General features: G+C 42.7%; 1 protein-coding gene across 1 annotated transcript in view; it reads left to right on the forward strand.

Moving 5' to 3' along the window:
* The first annotated feature begins 209 nt into the window (after positions 1–209).
* RHOJ (ras homolog family member J) overlaps positions 210–15,196 on the forward strand; it is a 62,355-nt gene continuing 47,368 nt past the window's right edge. The window contains exons 1-2 of the mRNA XM_061998948.1: positions 210–495; positions 666–878. Coding sequence (XP_061854932.1) covers positions 704–878 — 175 coding nt within the window. The 5' untranslated portion in view covers positions 210–495; positions 666–703. The remainder of the gene's footprint in view (positions 496–665; positions 879–15,196) is intronic.

A 15,196-nucleotide genomic window follows, 5' to 3' on the forward strand; every position in this document is an offset into this window, starting at 1 on the left:
GCTCGAGCACGGGACGGAGCAGAAAGCCTAAAAACTTCGTTCTGCAGAGAGACCTCTAGTGTTATTCTTTCTGCACGTCCTGGCAGAGTTCCTCCAAAGTACAAATACACACAGAGCTCCCATTGTTTGCAGCCCTTCACAAGCCCACTGATCCTAATATGGAATTCAGCAGGAAACCCATGATTTCCTGACACACAGCAAGCTGGAGAAAGAAAGGAAAAACTCCATTAAAAACCTCCAGGCTCTCCTCCATGTTAGAAATGAAATGGAAAATGGAGTGGATTTAACAGGAATCCCAAACTGGAGGAAGAGAGACACGAATGAAAGCTGCAGGCTGCTGATATTTTTCAAGTTGCAATAAATACTGAGAAGTCCAGGGCAGGATGAGGATTTCCTGACTCGGATGAACGAGAAAGGACAGAGCACTTTTTTTTTTGTTATATTCCTCTCTGTGTATCGAATTTATTCACCTCGATGCTTCTCTTGACTGATCTGGTAATTGTTAGAAGCTGCTGTGACAGCCTGGAAACATTAGTATGATTTCCTGAGTTTGAGATTTGCTGCCTTCATCCCCCCCCCCCCCCACCCAACACACACACCCCCTTCCAAACTCAGGAAAAGTCAATATAATCGCACTTCATTTTTCCTTCATGTGCACTTGGAAGTCCTGGGAGCAGCAAGAGCAGCGGCAGCAGCAGCAAGAATGAACTGCAAGGAAGATGACAACTGCACTGACGGGAGCAGCGGTAACGCGAAGAAGATGTTAAAATGCGTGGTGGTTGGGGATGGTGCAGTTGGGAAAACCTGTTTGCTGATGAGTTATGCCAATGATGCCTTCCCAGAGGAGTATGTCCCCACTGTGTTCGACCACTATGCAGGTAAGAAAGTGCTTTAAAAGAAATTTCACTAAGGGCTGCAGGAGAGCCAGGTGACGGCGGGAGGGGGGGTGGGTAAAGGAAGCTCCAGGAGAGGACGGTTCAAAGGGGATGCATGGGTTGCTTCTTGTCCAGGAATGTGATTCAGGCCTGGATGATAACCAGGCAGCTTCGATGGCAGCTCATACAATTGGGGCAATACAGCATTTATTCAGAGAACTGATTTGTTTGCTTTCAATTTTTATTCTGCTTTTTGGCAAATGATCAGCGTTAGGGGTGCAATTAAATCCACTGCTCTTGGGAGGCAACAAATATCATTCAGCCTGCACTGGTTTCTAGTCTTGCTTTGGTTTGGAAATTCTGAAGATGTGAACTTCACAGACTGCAGTTATGAAAACGACTGTAGAGATGAAAAAGATATATGCTATTGGTGATCTTGTGCCTTATAGCAAAGGATGCATAAATTGCAGTATATATATCCCATTTAAGGAACAATCTTTAAGAAAACCAGCATAGTCTCTTTCAGTGCTGTCAGAATATAACTCAGAGACATTCGTTGCTCCATCTATAAATAGATTTTAATACTGTAACTTGATGGTAGGGAAAGCTGAAGTGGTGATTGGTTTGAGTCCTTTCTAATGAGGGAGTTTGTAGTATAAGAAAAAAACCACAAACAAGATAGAAAAAAGCACAAGCAATGTGATCAACGTTCCCTGCATCACTGTGCAAAACAGACCCACCAATTAAGTACAATATTCACAGGCCTCTTTCTGCAGCAATTACTTACTTAACTCAGCAGTGTTTAAAGTTACCATGCAGATGGTGTGACAGGCTAAAACTGTTGCTCAAGCTTCTGCTTAAATTTTCCTGTCCCAAGTCCTGCTATTTTTCTTCTCTCAGTGCCTCTTTGGCTTGCAGTTGTTGTTTATGAGATCCCTGGAAAAGAGATTCCAGGAGCGCTGCAGAACTCATCGCTTATCTTGCAGCAGCAGTTTGAGTTTCTCTCCCTGTCTCCTTAAAAACTGGATTTTCATGGCGTAGCTTATCATAGATTTGGTATTCTGTAATGGGAAAAATCTCTGTTTTCACTCTGGCTTCGTGTCAGGTTTAGCAGATGAACTGGCCAAACAAGAAAGCTGTGTAATTGCAGAATCTGATCCATGGAAATGTGAAGACTTTTTCCTCCACAAGAGTGGGCAGTGTCACTTCTAATGCAAGCAACACTCTTTCCTCTGCCCTTCCCACCAGACAGATTAAATGACCACTTCAGAAAAAAAACAACAAAACAAACTTTACCCAGACAAGATATGAGAGTATTGCATGGTGGAAATAAATACTTCCACGAGCCAAAAACCCTAAGGAAGCCTGACTGCATGACTTTATGTCTTATTGCAACAGCACACGCTTTCCCATGATAAGCTGAGATCTGCTTGTCCCCTACAGCTTTGTTTCCCAGCAACATGCAAGTCCCAGCACCCACTGCCCTTCTCCCTCTCTCTCTCCCATGCCCTGCAAATACTTCTGTGTACAGAGAAAGCCATACATTAGCTGCTGCCAGAACACAAACGCATCAGCCTGTGGGCTGGGTGGTTTTGGTGAGTGTGGAGGCACATGTGTGTGCACACACACGGCTGCTGCTACCTGCCACGCAGACTGGCACTTGATGGGAACATCACTTTGAGTTTCAGTTCCCTCTCTAACTGCAGGTGACTTGCAGAGACTTGCTTTGATTTCCTTTCCTCTCTGTCAAAAGTGTCAGAAATTAGCAGTAGGCTCAAAAGTTAGGGAGGAGAAGGGTGGGAGAGGAGAGCTGAGAGAAGGATGATATCACTACATAATCCTTGTTTCCTTAGGGTGCCAGGTAAAAGCATTATGCATGCACTTACAAATCAAGATACATTTTCAGGGTCTGAAGAGTTAGACCTCTAAAACGTACAGCTATTCTTATTTGCCTTCTTGACTATTATAGCACATAAATATAAATGAAGCAGGTTTTCTATGAGAAAGTTCAGAGAGAAGAGGGAAAAAATAGCTCTGTATATTAACATGCTATTCTGAGACAAACCCTGTGCAGTGGTCAAAACTAGTGATGAAAAATGGAATTTCAGGTTCCTGAGAAATTCCAGTATTTATTAAACCAGTTTCACTACAGAACTGCACATAGAACTGAGCAATGGAAGCAACTTTCTATGTGCAGCATGCTGGGAAAAACCAAAAAAGTCACTTATAGACCATAAAAATATTACATGGCATAAAGTATAACATAACTTATTTAAAATACTGGAAGTAGTGAGAGGTAAAAGAGCTCACTCGGGACAACCTGACCCCTGAGCTTTCAGCCTTGAGCATAGTCTCTTGCAACAGCCCCTTCTCCACGTCTATCTGTGTGGCAGCCCATGGTGAAGAGGAGATGTGGCTCAGCAGTACCATGGGCTCAGTGGTACCATGGATATGGTGATACCACAGGCACCACAGCAGACAGAGAGACTTCACGTATGGGCACATCCTGCAGGGTGGTTGAGGCACTGGAAAATCTCATTTGAATTTACCCCAGGGAGCTGGTTTGTCTGCCCCTGCCCTTGCCCCTGCCAAAACCAACTGTTTAAACTTTCCCAAACAAGCTGAAATCGTTTGATCCAGTTCTTGTGTGCTGGAAATGCCCAAAAGCAAGCAATTGCTGCAGATTTTTGCAAAGCTGCACTTTCCATTGAAGGCTTTTCACCCGGGCGTTATTACCAGCACTTGTGGGTCCCAGGGCATTTACCAATTTCCTTCTTTCTAATGGAAAAAGGTGGGGGTGATCTCAGAGCAGTTCCTGGCTGCCAAGACTTCAGCGACTCAGAGACAGTGATGCTATCCAGCCCAGCATTGGGAACAGCTCCAGATGCACCATTGCTGTGGCCAAGGCGTTAACCGTTCACGGCCCCGCAGCACCAACTATGTTGACTTGCCCTGTTGCCTTGAGTCTTTTTATCTCCTTCCCTGGGCAGGTTTTCACGGCACAGGTGAAGCAACTGAACATAGTGACCAAGGGTGGCCCAGAGGAGGCAAATAGCATTTGAAAGGGCTGAGCTCCAACAGCATTAGACCTCTATAGTACTTACCCTGTGCCTTTCACATGAAAGGCACCAAGGCCACTTTATAAAATTTGGACTCAAGCTGCCTCTAGGAAAATCAAAGGTAGTCTATAGATTTCACCTGGGGAAGAAACAGGCTTCCTACACATAACTCACACAGCACTTACATCTCAGTTATGGTGATGCCTGGGATAAAAGGCTGTTGGGTGTTTCACCATGTATGCAGCTGCACTGTGCAAAAGTCCAAACCAGTTATGAGCTTCACACTAGTAATATCCTGCCACAGATTTCACCCACAGTCCACAAAAAATGAATTTGTTCAAGGCCTGTTTCCAGGGTTGGGATGGGATGGATGGAGAGTAAGGTCAGAGGCAATGCCAGACATATGGGGAAGGCAAATTCATTACTTGGATACAAACATGGTTTCTTTTGTTGGATGCGTGAAAGTTTATGAGTCTGGTTATTTGAAGAGCTTTTGATGGAAGCCAGAGCCATGAGTAGGTTTCCTTACCTTTGGTGAATTTCCAAGTCTTACACTGAAAGGGTTTAGCCACAAGGTAAAGGGCTATTTCTAGGGCGTGCAAATCAAAGTGCTATCCCAGTGACAAACAGGATATTACTGGCAATAACTGTAACAATAGGGACTGTTTGGATAGTGAGTAGATGCTTTAACATGCTGGTTCCATTCTGTCTTTTGAACATCAAATACTGATTTTCCGTGAGCAAAGGTCTCTCAGCCAGGGTGACTTCTATTGTGTCTAGCTATGTGAGGTTATAAACGTTTAATTAGGGCTGAGGTTGTACCAACAACAAAAAAAATCAATTCAACTAATATTAGAGTTGGTTTAATAATACCAAAATTAACTGGCTTGCTCTGTGACATACAGAAGGGTGATGTCTGTTATTTGTGACTTAGGTGGCCACTGAGCATCTCATTTGATATTCATGAACTCTAAAAATCCAGCATTTTTTAGCACTAAATTTATTCACTCTGAGATTTATACTCAGGCTTCCTAGAGAGGTAGTGAATGCACTAAGCCTGTTAGTGTTTAAGAGATATCTATAGAATGTCCTTAATAATATGTTTTTATTTTTGATCAACCGTGAAGTAGTCAGGCAGTTGGACTAGAAGAATGCTATAGATCCCTTCCAACTGAAATGTTCTGTTCTGTTCTATCCTAAAAGTACCTTTTTTTAATGTAAAAAGCTCAATGATTGAGGAGCAGTACTATTTCCATGCAACTCATTTGGCCCACTGTGCAGACAAAGGTGAATGGACTCATTAGATGGTTGAAATCTAAGAAGAAAAGGGTAGTGAATCTCAATCTCAGTCTTAATGCTACTTCAGGCATAGCACATAGATCAATGTCATACAAACAACTTTAGGAGCCAAAGTTGCATCTTTAGTATATGAGAGTCAATCCCTCCAAAGAAGAACTGCAAAGCATCTGCCTTAAAGACGTAAAGTAGATGGTGTCAATAGGTCCCTCCTTCCCCTCATGTGTCGGCACAAACTGGTGAACATTTATAAATAGGGAATCCATTTGAAAAAAATTAGCAGTGGCATGTGATCAGCTAATGAATAGCATACAGAATAGTTCAGCCATGACTGAAGCTCTGTAAATTAAAAGCAATATAGAAGAAGACAGATGATAATTGCTGTTAGGAGACACAATTTTTATTCTTTAGCCATGATTCAATCTAACGTGTCTGACTTTGCACTAAAGTAGGCTGGGGCACTCACTGGTCTCACAGTGATCCCAGCCTTGCTGGCTAAGCAAGCCATGCATGAAGGGAGAGTCTTCTGCTCTGTCATTCTTATTAGCAAAGGAATTCTTGCCCAGAGCAGTCAGCTTGTACCTATGCAAACCCATACATCTATTATACTCTGCCTGTGTGCCACAGCAGTGACTCAAATTCCTATTCCTTGTGTCCTCCCACAGAAGTTGGAAGTAGGCTATCACTGATCATAGAGTTGCCCATGGCTGGCCACTCTCAGTCCTGGGACAGCCAGGAGCACCCAGAGGAGACTGGGACCGCCCTGGCACCATTCACAAGCCATGCACTGAACAGCTTTGCCTTGCAGCTTCTCCTCACGTGGGAGGAACCATCAGCCAAGACACGGCAGAAACTAGATGGGAGCTGTAACAGGCCAAATTTCTCCAGCTACAGGCACAAAAGCACATCTGTCCACACTTTTGATGTGCTAGTTATTTTTAATTGAGTGCTAGTACACACTGGTTTCCACTCACCTCTACCTGCCACGGTGTGTAAGCAATGACCTAAATCTCATACCACCTCTTTTTACTCCCTGTTGAAGCTATTAGAGACTGCCCAAGGAGATTTGCAATTTCTGCATGGGTGCTGCCGTGGGAGTCTTCACACTACTACATTCCTGAGACAGTTGTCTCCTATAAACAGTCTTGGTAGCACATTAGAGAAACACTTCATGCAATGTTTGGGGTCATTAAACTGAAAGAGCTATAAATAGCGCTGAAAGAGAGCTGTGATGTTTATTTGCATGGATGTTTGCAGTGGGGTTTTTTTCCTTTTAATGTTCATCCAATTTTGATCATACAGACTTGAACTTTACCCCTGAGACAAGAAAGCATTGACTCTTTTAAGATCTGGCTCTTTAGATAAGCAGCCACAGAACAGATATATTCATTTTGTCTCTCAGGAACTAAAAGGACTTCTCTGCCAGTCTTCCTGGTATCATCCTGAGTAAACTAGGGATGTCATTCAAGGCATGACACAACAGAAACCCACTAGTGCAATTTGAAGGCTTTTATGGCTGCCTCTTTTGAAGATCAACTTTACAGTATCTCTAATTCTTGGAGTCGGCACAGAAGGTTTAATTCCATGTCCTGTGTCACATAAGCCAGAGGAGATCTAGTGATCCTCAGGCCTTTCCACATTCAGGAAGCCTAGACAGTCTTCATACCAAAAAAAGTGGGGTTTTGCCAGTGTTTTTATTCCAGATATTCGGATGAAACAGGCACCACATCTTGAGACCTTTTCCTGAAGGTGTTTTACAGTATGCAAAGACCTGAGATAGCCATCGTTCCTATCTCTCTTCCTCACACACATCCCTGTATTGTCCTGTGGGTGCACAGTCCACTTGAAGGCCATGGAGACAGAGCTGTGTGCATGCTTTGTGATCCTATTTACTCAGGGCAGATTGTTTCTGCAGCAGTGCTCTGAGCACGATGGTGACAAAGTCGCTGCTGTCCCCTGGCACTGCTGAAATGCAGCTGTGGCTGGGGAGGAGTCTACAGCACCCGAGCTGCTTCCTACCTTTGCCTCTGTCTCTGTTATACAGCTTCTCTTCTTACTCTTGCCGTTCCTGGTTTGATTTTACTCTGACAAAACTTTATGCTACAGAGAGACACAAGAGAGCTCTGCACTAATCCCTCTCAAACCCTCCAGCATCTTGCTGATCACCCAGGACTCCACTGATAGACCAGAAGCTTCTGCAGCCTGATGCACAGAACCGATTCCTTCATCCAGTATTAGCAGTCAATGGATGTTCCTGTGCATTAAGGGGACAGCACTGCACCATGAATAACATTTACAGTCTAAAAAGTAGATGTAGGGAATAAGCAAACTACTGTACACATCAGGAAGGATAGTGCCAGGAATTAAGAAGAATGCACGAAGCAGCCATGTTACTTTATCCAGGCTTATCCACTCTCAATTTCAACTAAGCCCCTCTGTCTCCTATTTTGTATTAGCTCTATGGTGTTTGAAGAGCAATAAGAAACACAATGAATAGCAAGCAAGCAGTTAGACCATTTTAATGTGTACTGGATGTAGAATGATGGAGTTTTTGTAAGCTCAGCCACAATCCCAAGGGAATAGGTTGCAAAGATAAGAAAGCCAAATAGCTTAAAAAGAAATATTTCTTTGCATGGTGTGTGATTAACCCAAGGAACTTATCATTGTACAGAAGTTACTGAGGACAAAATTTTAACAAGGTTTGCAAAAAGAGAGAGGCTAGAGCAGATATCAGAGAGGCTGAGTGCTAACATAAGCTAATGAAAAAGACTTCTACAGGAGATAATAAAATGTGAGCTGACACCACCTTCTGTTAGAGGCCAGGATAAGACCTACATTTGGCCTGATGAATGGGAAATTACCTTAAATCTGCTCGTTTCTATATCAAAGATGAAGACTTGACTCCTTAGGCTGTGAGTCTGGCCTGATTCAGCATCCCTGTTCCCAGTGCTGCAGAAGAATGCTTCTTCTGATACATGGACAGGCAAACAGAGTTTGAAATCTGGTTATGCAGCAATGGTCTGTTGCAGAAAGACATGGAGGGATTGGTGTGGAGGACAAAAAGGGTTAACAGTGGAAGTGATGAGAAAATGAGCCCTCTCTTCCCCACTACTCCAAGGTAGTCAGTCTTAGTCTTTCTTCCCCATCTAATCAGCATAACATCAATATAACACTGCATCAGCTGAAGAAAACAAAACTGAAACTGTGACCTCAGGCTCCTGAAGGAGAATCTCTACAGCTTGAACTAATAATCACATCCAGTATCTTAAAATCAATAATTGACTCAGCACAAGTGGCCAGCCATCCACCCCAGGGGGCAAATCCCACTGACAGGTGGTGCCAGACCAGGTAAATGCTGGTAGTCAGGCAGATGCTTTTCAACAGCAGATGCTCCATGTCAGAAAGGAAAAAAAAACTTAGCAAAGAAGTCTAAGCAACCAACATTTCTAGACATGTACAAACTTCTTCACTTCTGCAGGATGTAGCAGTGTTTTCACTAAGTTTTCACTGTTAATGATGGTTTCGTTGCTGATGAAGTCAATGTAAAACGCCTCCACTAAAATGTCCTTCTCATTTTCTGTTCTCTTGATAAAACTTGATACCTTGATGTCTGCACTAATGATACACATCATTGCTACCATGATTCTCTGTGTGTATTTTGCCCTGCAGGCAGTGCCTTTCCCATGTTCTAACTTTCCAGTTGTTATGGCCAGACCTAATGACATCATGGAAATGGCAAGGGATGAGGAAGAGCCAACATATTTCCTTCAATTGTTGTGTTCAGACAAAGTCATTAAACAGTAATGACATCTCCTGTCAAATTGTTATTTACCTTTGCAATGAAAAAAATCCAAGTTATTATAATTCTGGTCTGTTTTTAAGAGTGGTCACTCACCAGTCTCATGTCAAATGTGTTGTTCTTCTATCCCAAGCTATGTGTCTTCTGGATAGTTCAAGGAGTAAGTTACTGAAGGATGAAAGCTTTAGGAATTGTTACTCTAAGTTTTATCCCAGAAGGCACTAAACTCATGAATTTTAAACTGGATTTATGAACTGGTATTCATCTCCCTCTTTTTCCCCAAGTAACATCAGGAAAAATGGGGTTTAAAATAACATCTAATAAAAAACCAAAAAGTTGATTTAGTTTGTTTATTATCAACAATTAAATTGCATTCAAACTCTGCAGTCTCTCCCCTGAGACAAGCTGTGCTACCAGCAGCCTTGGCTGAGTTCAGGGACTAGACCTTACAGGTAACTTCTACATGTGCTAAAATGTTTGAGTGCTGTTTATCAGCCAATGACTTTCCCGGGTACCCAGGCAGACAGGGAAACTCTCCCCAATCTGAGAATGAATCATTACACCTCACTGCAATCACAAGTGCCATACATCATGTCACAGCAGTGAGGATAGATCCCTTCCAACCCTTAAGACTTTGTCATTCTGTGATTCAGTCAGGTGAGTGTAACATCAGGGAGAATCATGTGGTTGCTGTCACCTCTGGCTGAAAGGGATGCAGTGATAGCTTTTCCCTAATATTTGTTCTGTAGCATACACATAGATTCATGATCAAGAGCAAAACCTTCTTCTTACACAGATATCACTGTGGGCATGGAAAGTCATCGTATGAGGGTAGACAAAAGGTGGCTTGGAAGGGTCTGAGGAGCCACAGTGCCATTTGAACCCTGTGGCAATCACTAGGAAGTGGTGATCACAACTACTTTCCACAGCCAAAGTGGTTCATTTGGGATCTGAGAGGAAGGCATGAGACACCATGCAAGCTTAGTACTTCAGCTAGCATTGTTCCCCAGACCTAGTGTGAGTCTAGTACACCAGCAAATCCAGTACTGGAGTTACCCCAGGGCTGCATTTCTGCCTCAGAGATTGGCACAGCAATGAATCCATAACTGTGAAATGTGCCAACCAGCCTTAGGGAAAGAGAAGGCTGGAAAAGCCATTCACTGGCAAGAGAAGCAGTGAGAAAAAGGAAAGAAAGTCCTCCCAAAGGAGGGAGGTGGACAGCTGTACAAATATTCCCAAGCACAGTGGCACAGGAGGCACAGTCAGGGGGGTTATGGAGCAGGAGAGGAAGAGCAGCATTGTACCATGATCTTCCTCCTGGTTCAGGACAGCGTGAAAGTATGTATCATGGAAATAGCAGTCCCAGTGATGAGCACAGGAGCCAGCACTTTGGTATCTGAAAGGGTTAAAGAAGACTGTGTGGAGGGGCTGAACAGAGAGGTCCTGCCACAGTGCAGGAGGATGCCTGAGGTGACTCACTAAAAATGCTTTCCAGTCCCTGCAATTCTGAGGGGATGGAGGCCACATCTCTTATTAAAAGCTCTCTGGCAAAGACACCCAGCTGTAACTTTGAAGTAATGACATTAACAGTATCTGCTAACACTCGCCTTTCTGCAGGCTTTAGGGAAAAGAGCAGCTTCAGCAATGAGTGGGAAAGCTTATATGTTCAAACATAACATTAATTTTTATCCCCTGGGAGACAGGACAAAAAGAGCATCTATTTACAATAATAATGCTGCTTTGCTGAGAATAGACCATAAGAAAAATCCCATAAGGTTGGAAAATGTGTTTTAAGTTCACAAACTGTCTCATGCTCCAGCTCCAGAGAGGGCAGGCGTCCAGCTGCTGTGTGCAGCTCTGTCCTCAGCGACCAGACCCTCCCTGTCTCAGACACTTGATTTCTGAGAAATCTCCTCAGCTCCATTTCAGAACAGGTTAGCTTATCTCAGAGTGTTTTCCTCTAAAAACTAGGTATAAAGTCAACGTCTTTCTAATTTTGGAAGCCCAATTGCTTTAGACAAAGTCCGTGAGCAGCAGAAATGCAGAGACCTGATTTTTCATTTAAAAGCTGAGGCTTTTCCACCAGGGAATCTCAGCTCCAGAACAAGCTCACTCTGAAAACACCTCCTGAGACCATTTATTTTATGCTATATATATTTATGAAGCAATGGTTTATGGAAGTAATGCCCAGGACTTTGTGTTCTCCATTTAAGGCTGAACAAGAGCACTGTTATTGACAGGTTGGGTTGTGTGATCCTGCTTCACAAATGGGCACAGAAACTTCAGTGAGGTCTTGGAGCCCATCTACATATAGATTACAAAATACCTCTACAGAGGGATTTTGTAATGGCATCTTTCTTTTTGTTTAGGTATAACTACACATAGCTATATCAAAACACAAAGGATACCACAGAATTGCTTGTAATTTCTTTATAGTTCAATCTCATTTTTGCTCTCTGAAAACTTGCTATTGAAAGTTTCAGCAAAAGCAGGAACAAAAGCTAGTAAGGCATTCGTGTGCTCCCATTTAAGCTCTTAGAAAGATCTTTTACCTTCACAGTGGTGCTTTGCTTTGTTCTGTGTATGCAATCAGTAAATCTCAAAAAAATTCAGTACAATTCCCTCATCTCATTGCCTTCTAGTTACTGCCCTGAATATTTTAAGCCTGTTCCAGGAATACGAGGGAGTGACATCCCTCATTAAAAAAATATATGTGAAATACAGCTTTAAGAAAACAATTTTCCAGGAATATTGTCCATGAAAACAGAATCAAACTCAACATTAAAAGAGGAGTTCCTATTCCAAAAAAACTATCCAGTTAATGTGCCAGAAAGCAAGCTTGGAGAAGGACTCTAAATTAGCTGAGCCAGCTCATGATACCATTAATATGGCAAATTTTGCTTGCCATGCACAGTAATCTTCTCTGATGGAGTGTGCCACTTGGAGATCTGCTGGGAATTTACCTAAACCATTCATTCTGGTTCAAGCCCAGAGGGATGAGGTTGCTGTGGTTCATATTATTTTAATATTTCAGAGTGTTAAGTGCATTTTCTCCCTCTACTCTCCCTCCCGGGAAACTGCTAAAATGGTGAAATAATTCATTCTTCCATTATTTGAAGCATATTGCCCAATTTATTTCTTTTCCTGTAAAGAGCTGCTTGTAGTAATACCATAAGTCCCTCCTGATGCTTCCGAGGAAGGAGGAAGCAACAGGGAGTGTGAATGCAAAACAAGGTCCCTGATCTGAATTGATGTTTGACAAAGGAAACCTTTGCCAAGAAAAGGGTGGAACAGGAATAACTTGTCTCCATATGGTGCTTCCAACTGTTTCGCTCCCCCTGCCCTCTATTTAAATGCATGAACGTGAGAGATTTAGGAAAAAAAACCCAAAAACACAAGGCTTGCAACAATTTTGCAAGGAAATTGGTATTTTGAGACTATGCCCAACAGGGTGGAAACTCCTGAGGACACGAGGGAACCTTCTCCCTGGCTGAGTGCATACACAGTTTGTAGCGGTGAGGTGCATAAGGCAATTCATACAAAGACCATCTGACTAGAGTTCTTTGTACCTGCCATCATTTTAAGCCCTTCCAGGTCTTGATCTCCTTTCTGCAGTTGCCTCCATCTTTCAGAACAAACAGCCTCAGTTCCTTGTTTTTCTTTGGTATATACGTTCCATGTTGGGTTTTTTTCTCCTCAAAGAATACAATTTTCCCACCTGAAATGACAGAGAAAAAGACAGTTTGTCTTTCCAAAGCATTCCTGACTGCAGCATGGGACATGGGGCTGACCAGAGGTAGTTATGGGTCCTGTGGAGCCATCCCTGAGCCAGCTGGGTCTAAAACCAAACCACAGACATTGCATACATATTGGCTGCCCCACAAGCACCGAGTGATAATTATTACCGTGTGTCTTCTGATTTCCTCAAGCACTGCTGAGCTGGCCAAGGGCTGCAGTCAGCCAGGGCATGAGAGCAGATGTTCTTGCCTTGTGGCAGATGTCAGCTCTGCCCAATGGAAAATGCTGTCCAAGATGAGTGAAATCCAACAAGTCAGTCAAGGCTTTGCAGGATGGTAGTGAGACCATTCTGCAGTGACCACTGTCCATTGCAGACACCATCCAGCAACCACCTCTTTCCTAGCAAATCCTTTCCACTGCATACCATAAAAGCATGATCTCTGCATTGTTTCTTGTACATAAACTAAGGAAGGTCAAAAAAAAAAAAGCCAAACAGCTGCATGAGAAACAAAAAATGCCCAAGAGAAGAGAAGAAAAGGAGGAGGGTGAGAAACAAATATACATCCTTAGAAGATGGAGGGGAAAGGTATATTTAAGAGAAGATAGTCCAGAAACAATCCATAAACCTTCAAACAAGTTATTTGTAACAAGGATGTTTTGGGGGATATGACTCATGATTTTGGACTTTTGGGGTTAGCAGAAGTTCTGGCCAGAGCATTTTTGATGAACTATCCCACCAGGAGAAAATGCTGATTCACGAAAGTTGAAGCATTTTTTAAATACTTGGAAGGACAAATTCTTGAGGTCCAGAGCCCTCTGGTTATTTCTGACAGTGTAGCAAGAAAGATCTAAATTGAAAACAAAATAACTGAAGGTTTTGTTTTCATTCCATTGTAAAATGAAAATAAATTGTAAAACCTCAGAAGTTGTCTCAAAGCTGAATTATCATCCCCCTGGCCAGTTCTAGTTGCTTACTCTTATTATCTGTTTTACAGTTATTGTATTGTCATCCTTATTATTCAAAGGCAGACTTACTCCCACTTCATCTAAAAGAAATGTTTGGATGACAAAGACAAAAAATTCCAAGGGAAATGGCTCAAACAGCATGACCTCAGGTGTGGTTTTGGGCTCTCTCAAGGTGAAGAGCAGCAGAGAGAGGTTGCAGGGAGAGCTGGCAGTCTTTACAATCCTTGGCAAACCTGGCAGAACCAGGAGAGCACTTAGGAGAAAAGAGTCTTTGAAGTAGGTGTCACTCATTGTGTCTTTCATCTCTCTGGTGTAGGCTACTTGTAGAGAGAGGTGGTTTTTTTCCTCCTCTTCTCCTTTGATGCCTTTTGTCATCACGTTGCTGTCTAATAAATCAACATTTCTAATCAATAAGACCATATAGGTTTGACTTCTAGAAAAAGGAAGTTAGTCCCAGTGCTCCCAGAGCTTTTCAAAGTACATCTTCCTCCCTCCAGACACAATCTTGCTCCAATGAGTGGTCCCCAAAGTTAGTGCTGCTGGGACAAGGACCTCAGCTGTGGTGCCCAGTGGATGTGGAGGAAGTGTCTATTGATGTTGCTGGCAGGCTACAGAGGAAACATACAGTAAAGGACCTGACTGAGAGCTCATGCTGTGTTGAGTTAGGAAGGACACAACTGTGGTCATGGAAATTAGGTCATGTGCAACTAGTTTGAATTTGAAATTCAACTTATACTGCAGCTTCTGAGATCATTTACTGTCAGGTCACTTTCAGGACCCTCCCACTACAGCTGCATTTCTGTTATCTATCACATTAACTAACCAAGACATTGCTATTTGGTAGAAAGGTTTCCATCCATAGGCCAGAACCTAAAGTGCTCTGTCTTTCCCAGGATCTTCCTTAGTATGAATTATATCCAATCTAAGGAAGTTCACTTGAGGTGTCTGAGGACTACTGAATTTCTGATTTCCTAGAAGAGAAGACGCTACTGACAGAACCTAGTCAATGTTCCTTGTTACAAGAGCTGGAAGCATAACCTGAAAGGGACTGGTTTCATTTCCCAGTGAGCATGGTGGTTGTGAGTACCTAAAATTAGATTACATTAGCTGTAAATATTTATGCACACTGCCATAATACATAGCTTTTGGTCTGATGATCTTCAGTGTGAGGAAATCATAGTAAAGACATTTTGACATGGGAAATGGAGGAAATAACAGATTTTTAAGCAATCCTTTTGAAGGTTAGCTACACTTACACAAACTGCTGGGTTCATCTGATTTTGGGAGGACTCACACTGCCAGGCCCAAGCAAATCTAAGTCAGGAAACCCTTGAAGTGAAGGAATGTGTGGCATATAATAAAAGGCCACAAGTAGATGAATAAAATAAATGAAAGAAACAGATGATTTCCTTAATGCATTTCTGTGCAAAATGCTAGGCTCCCAGGAAAACAGAATGAAGATG

The sequence above is a fragment of the Colius striatus genome, chromosome 6 (assembly GCF_028858725.1).
Source record: "Colius striatus isolate bColStr4 chromosome 6, bColStr4.1.hap1, whole genome shotgun sequence".
NCBI classification, from domain to species: Eukaryota; Metazoa; Chordata; class Aves; order Coliiformes; family Coliidae; genus Colius; species Colius striatus.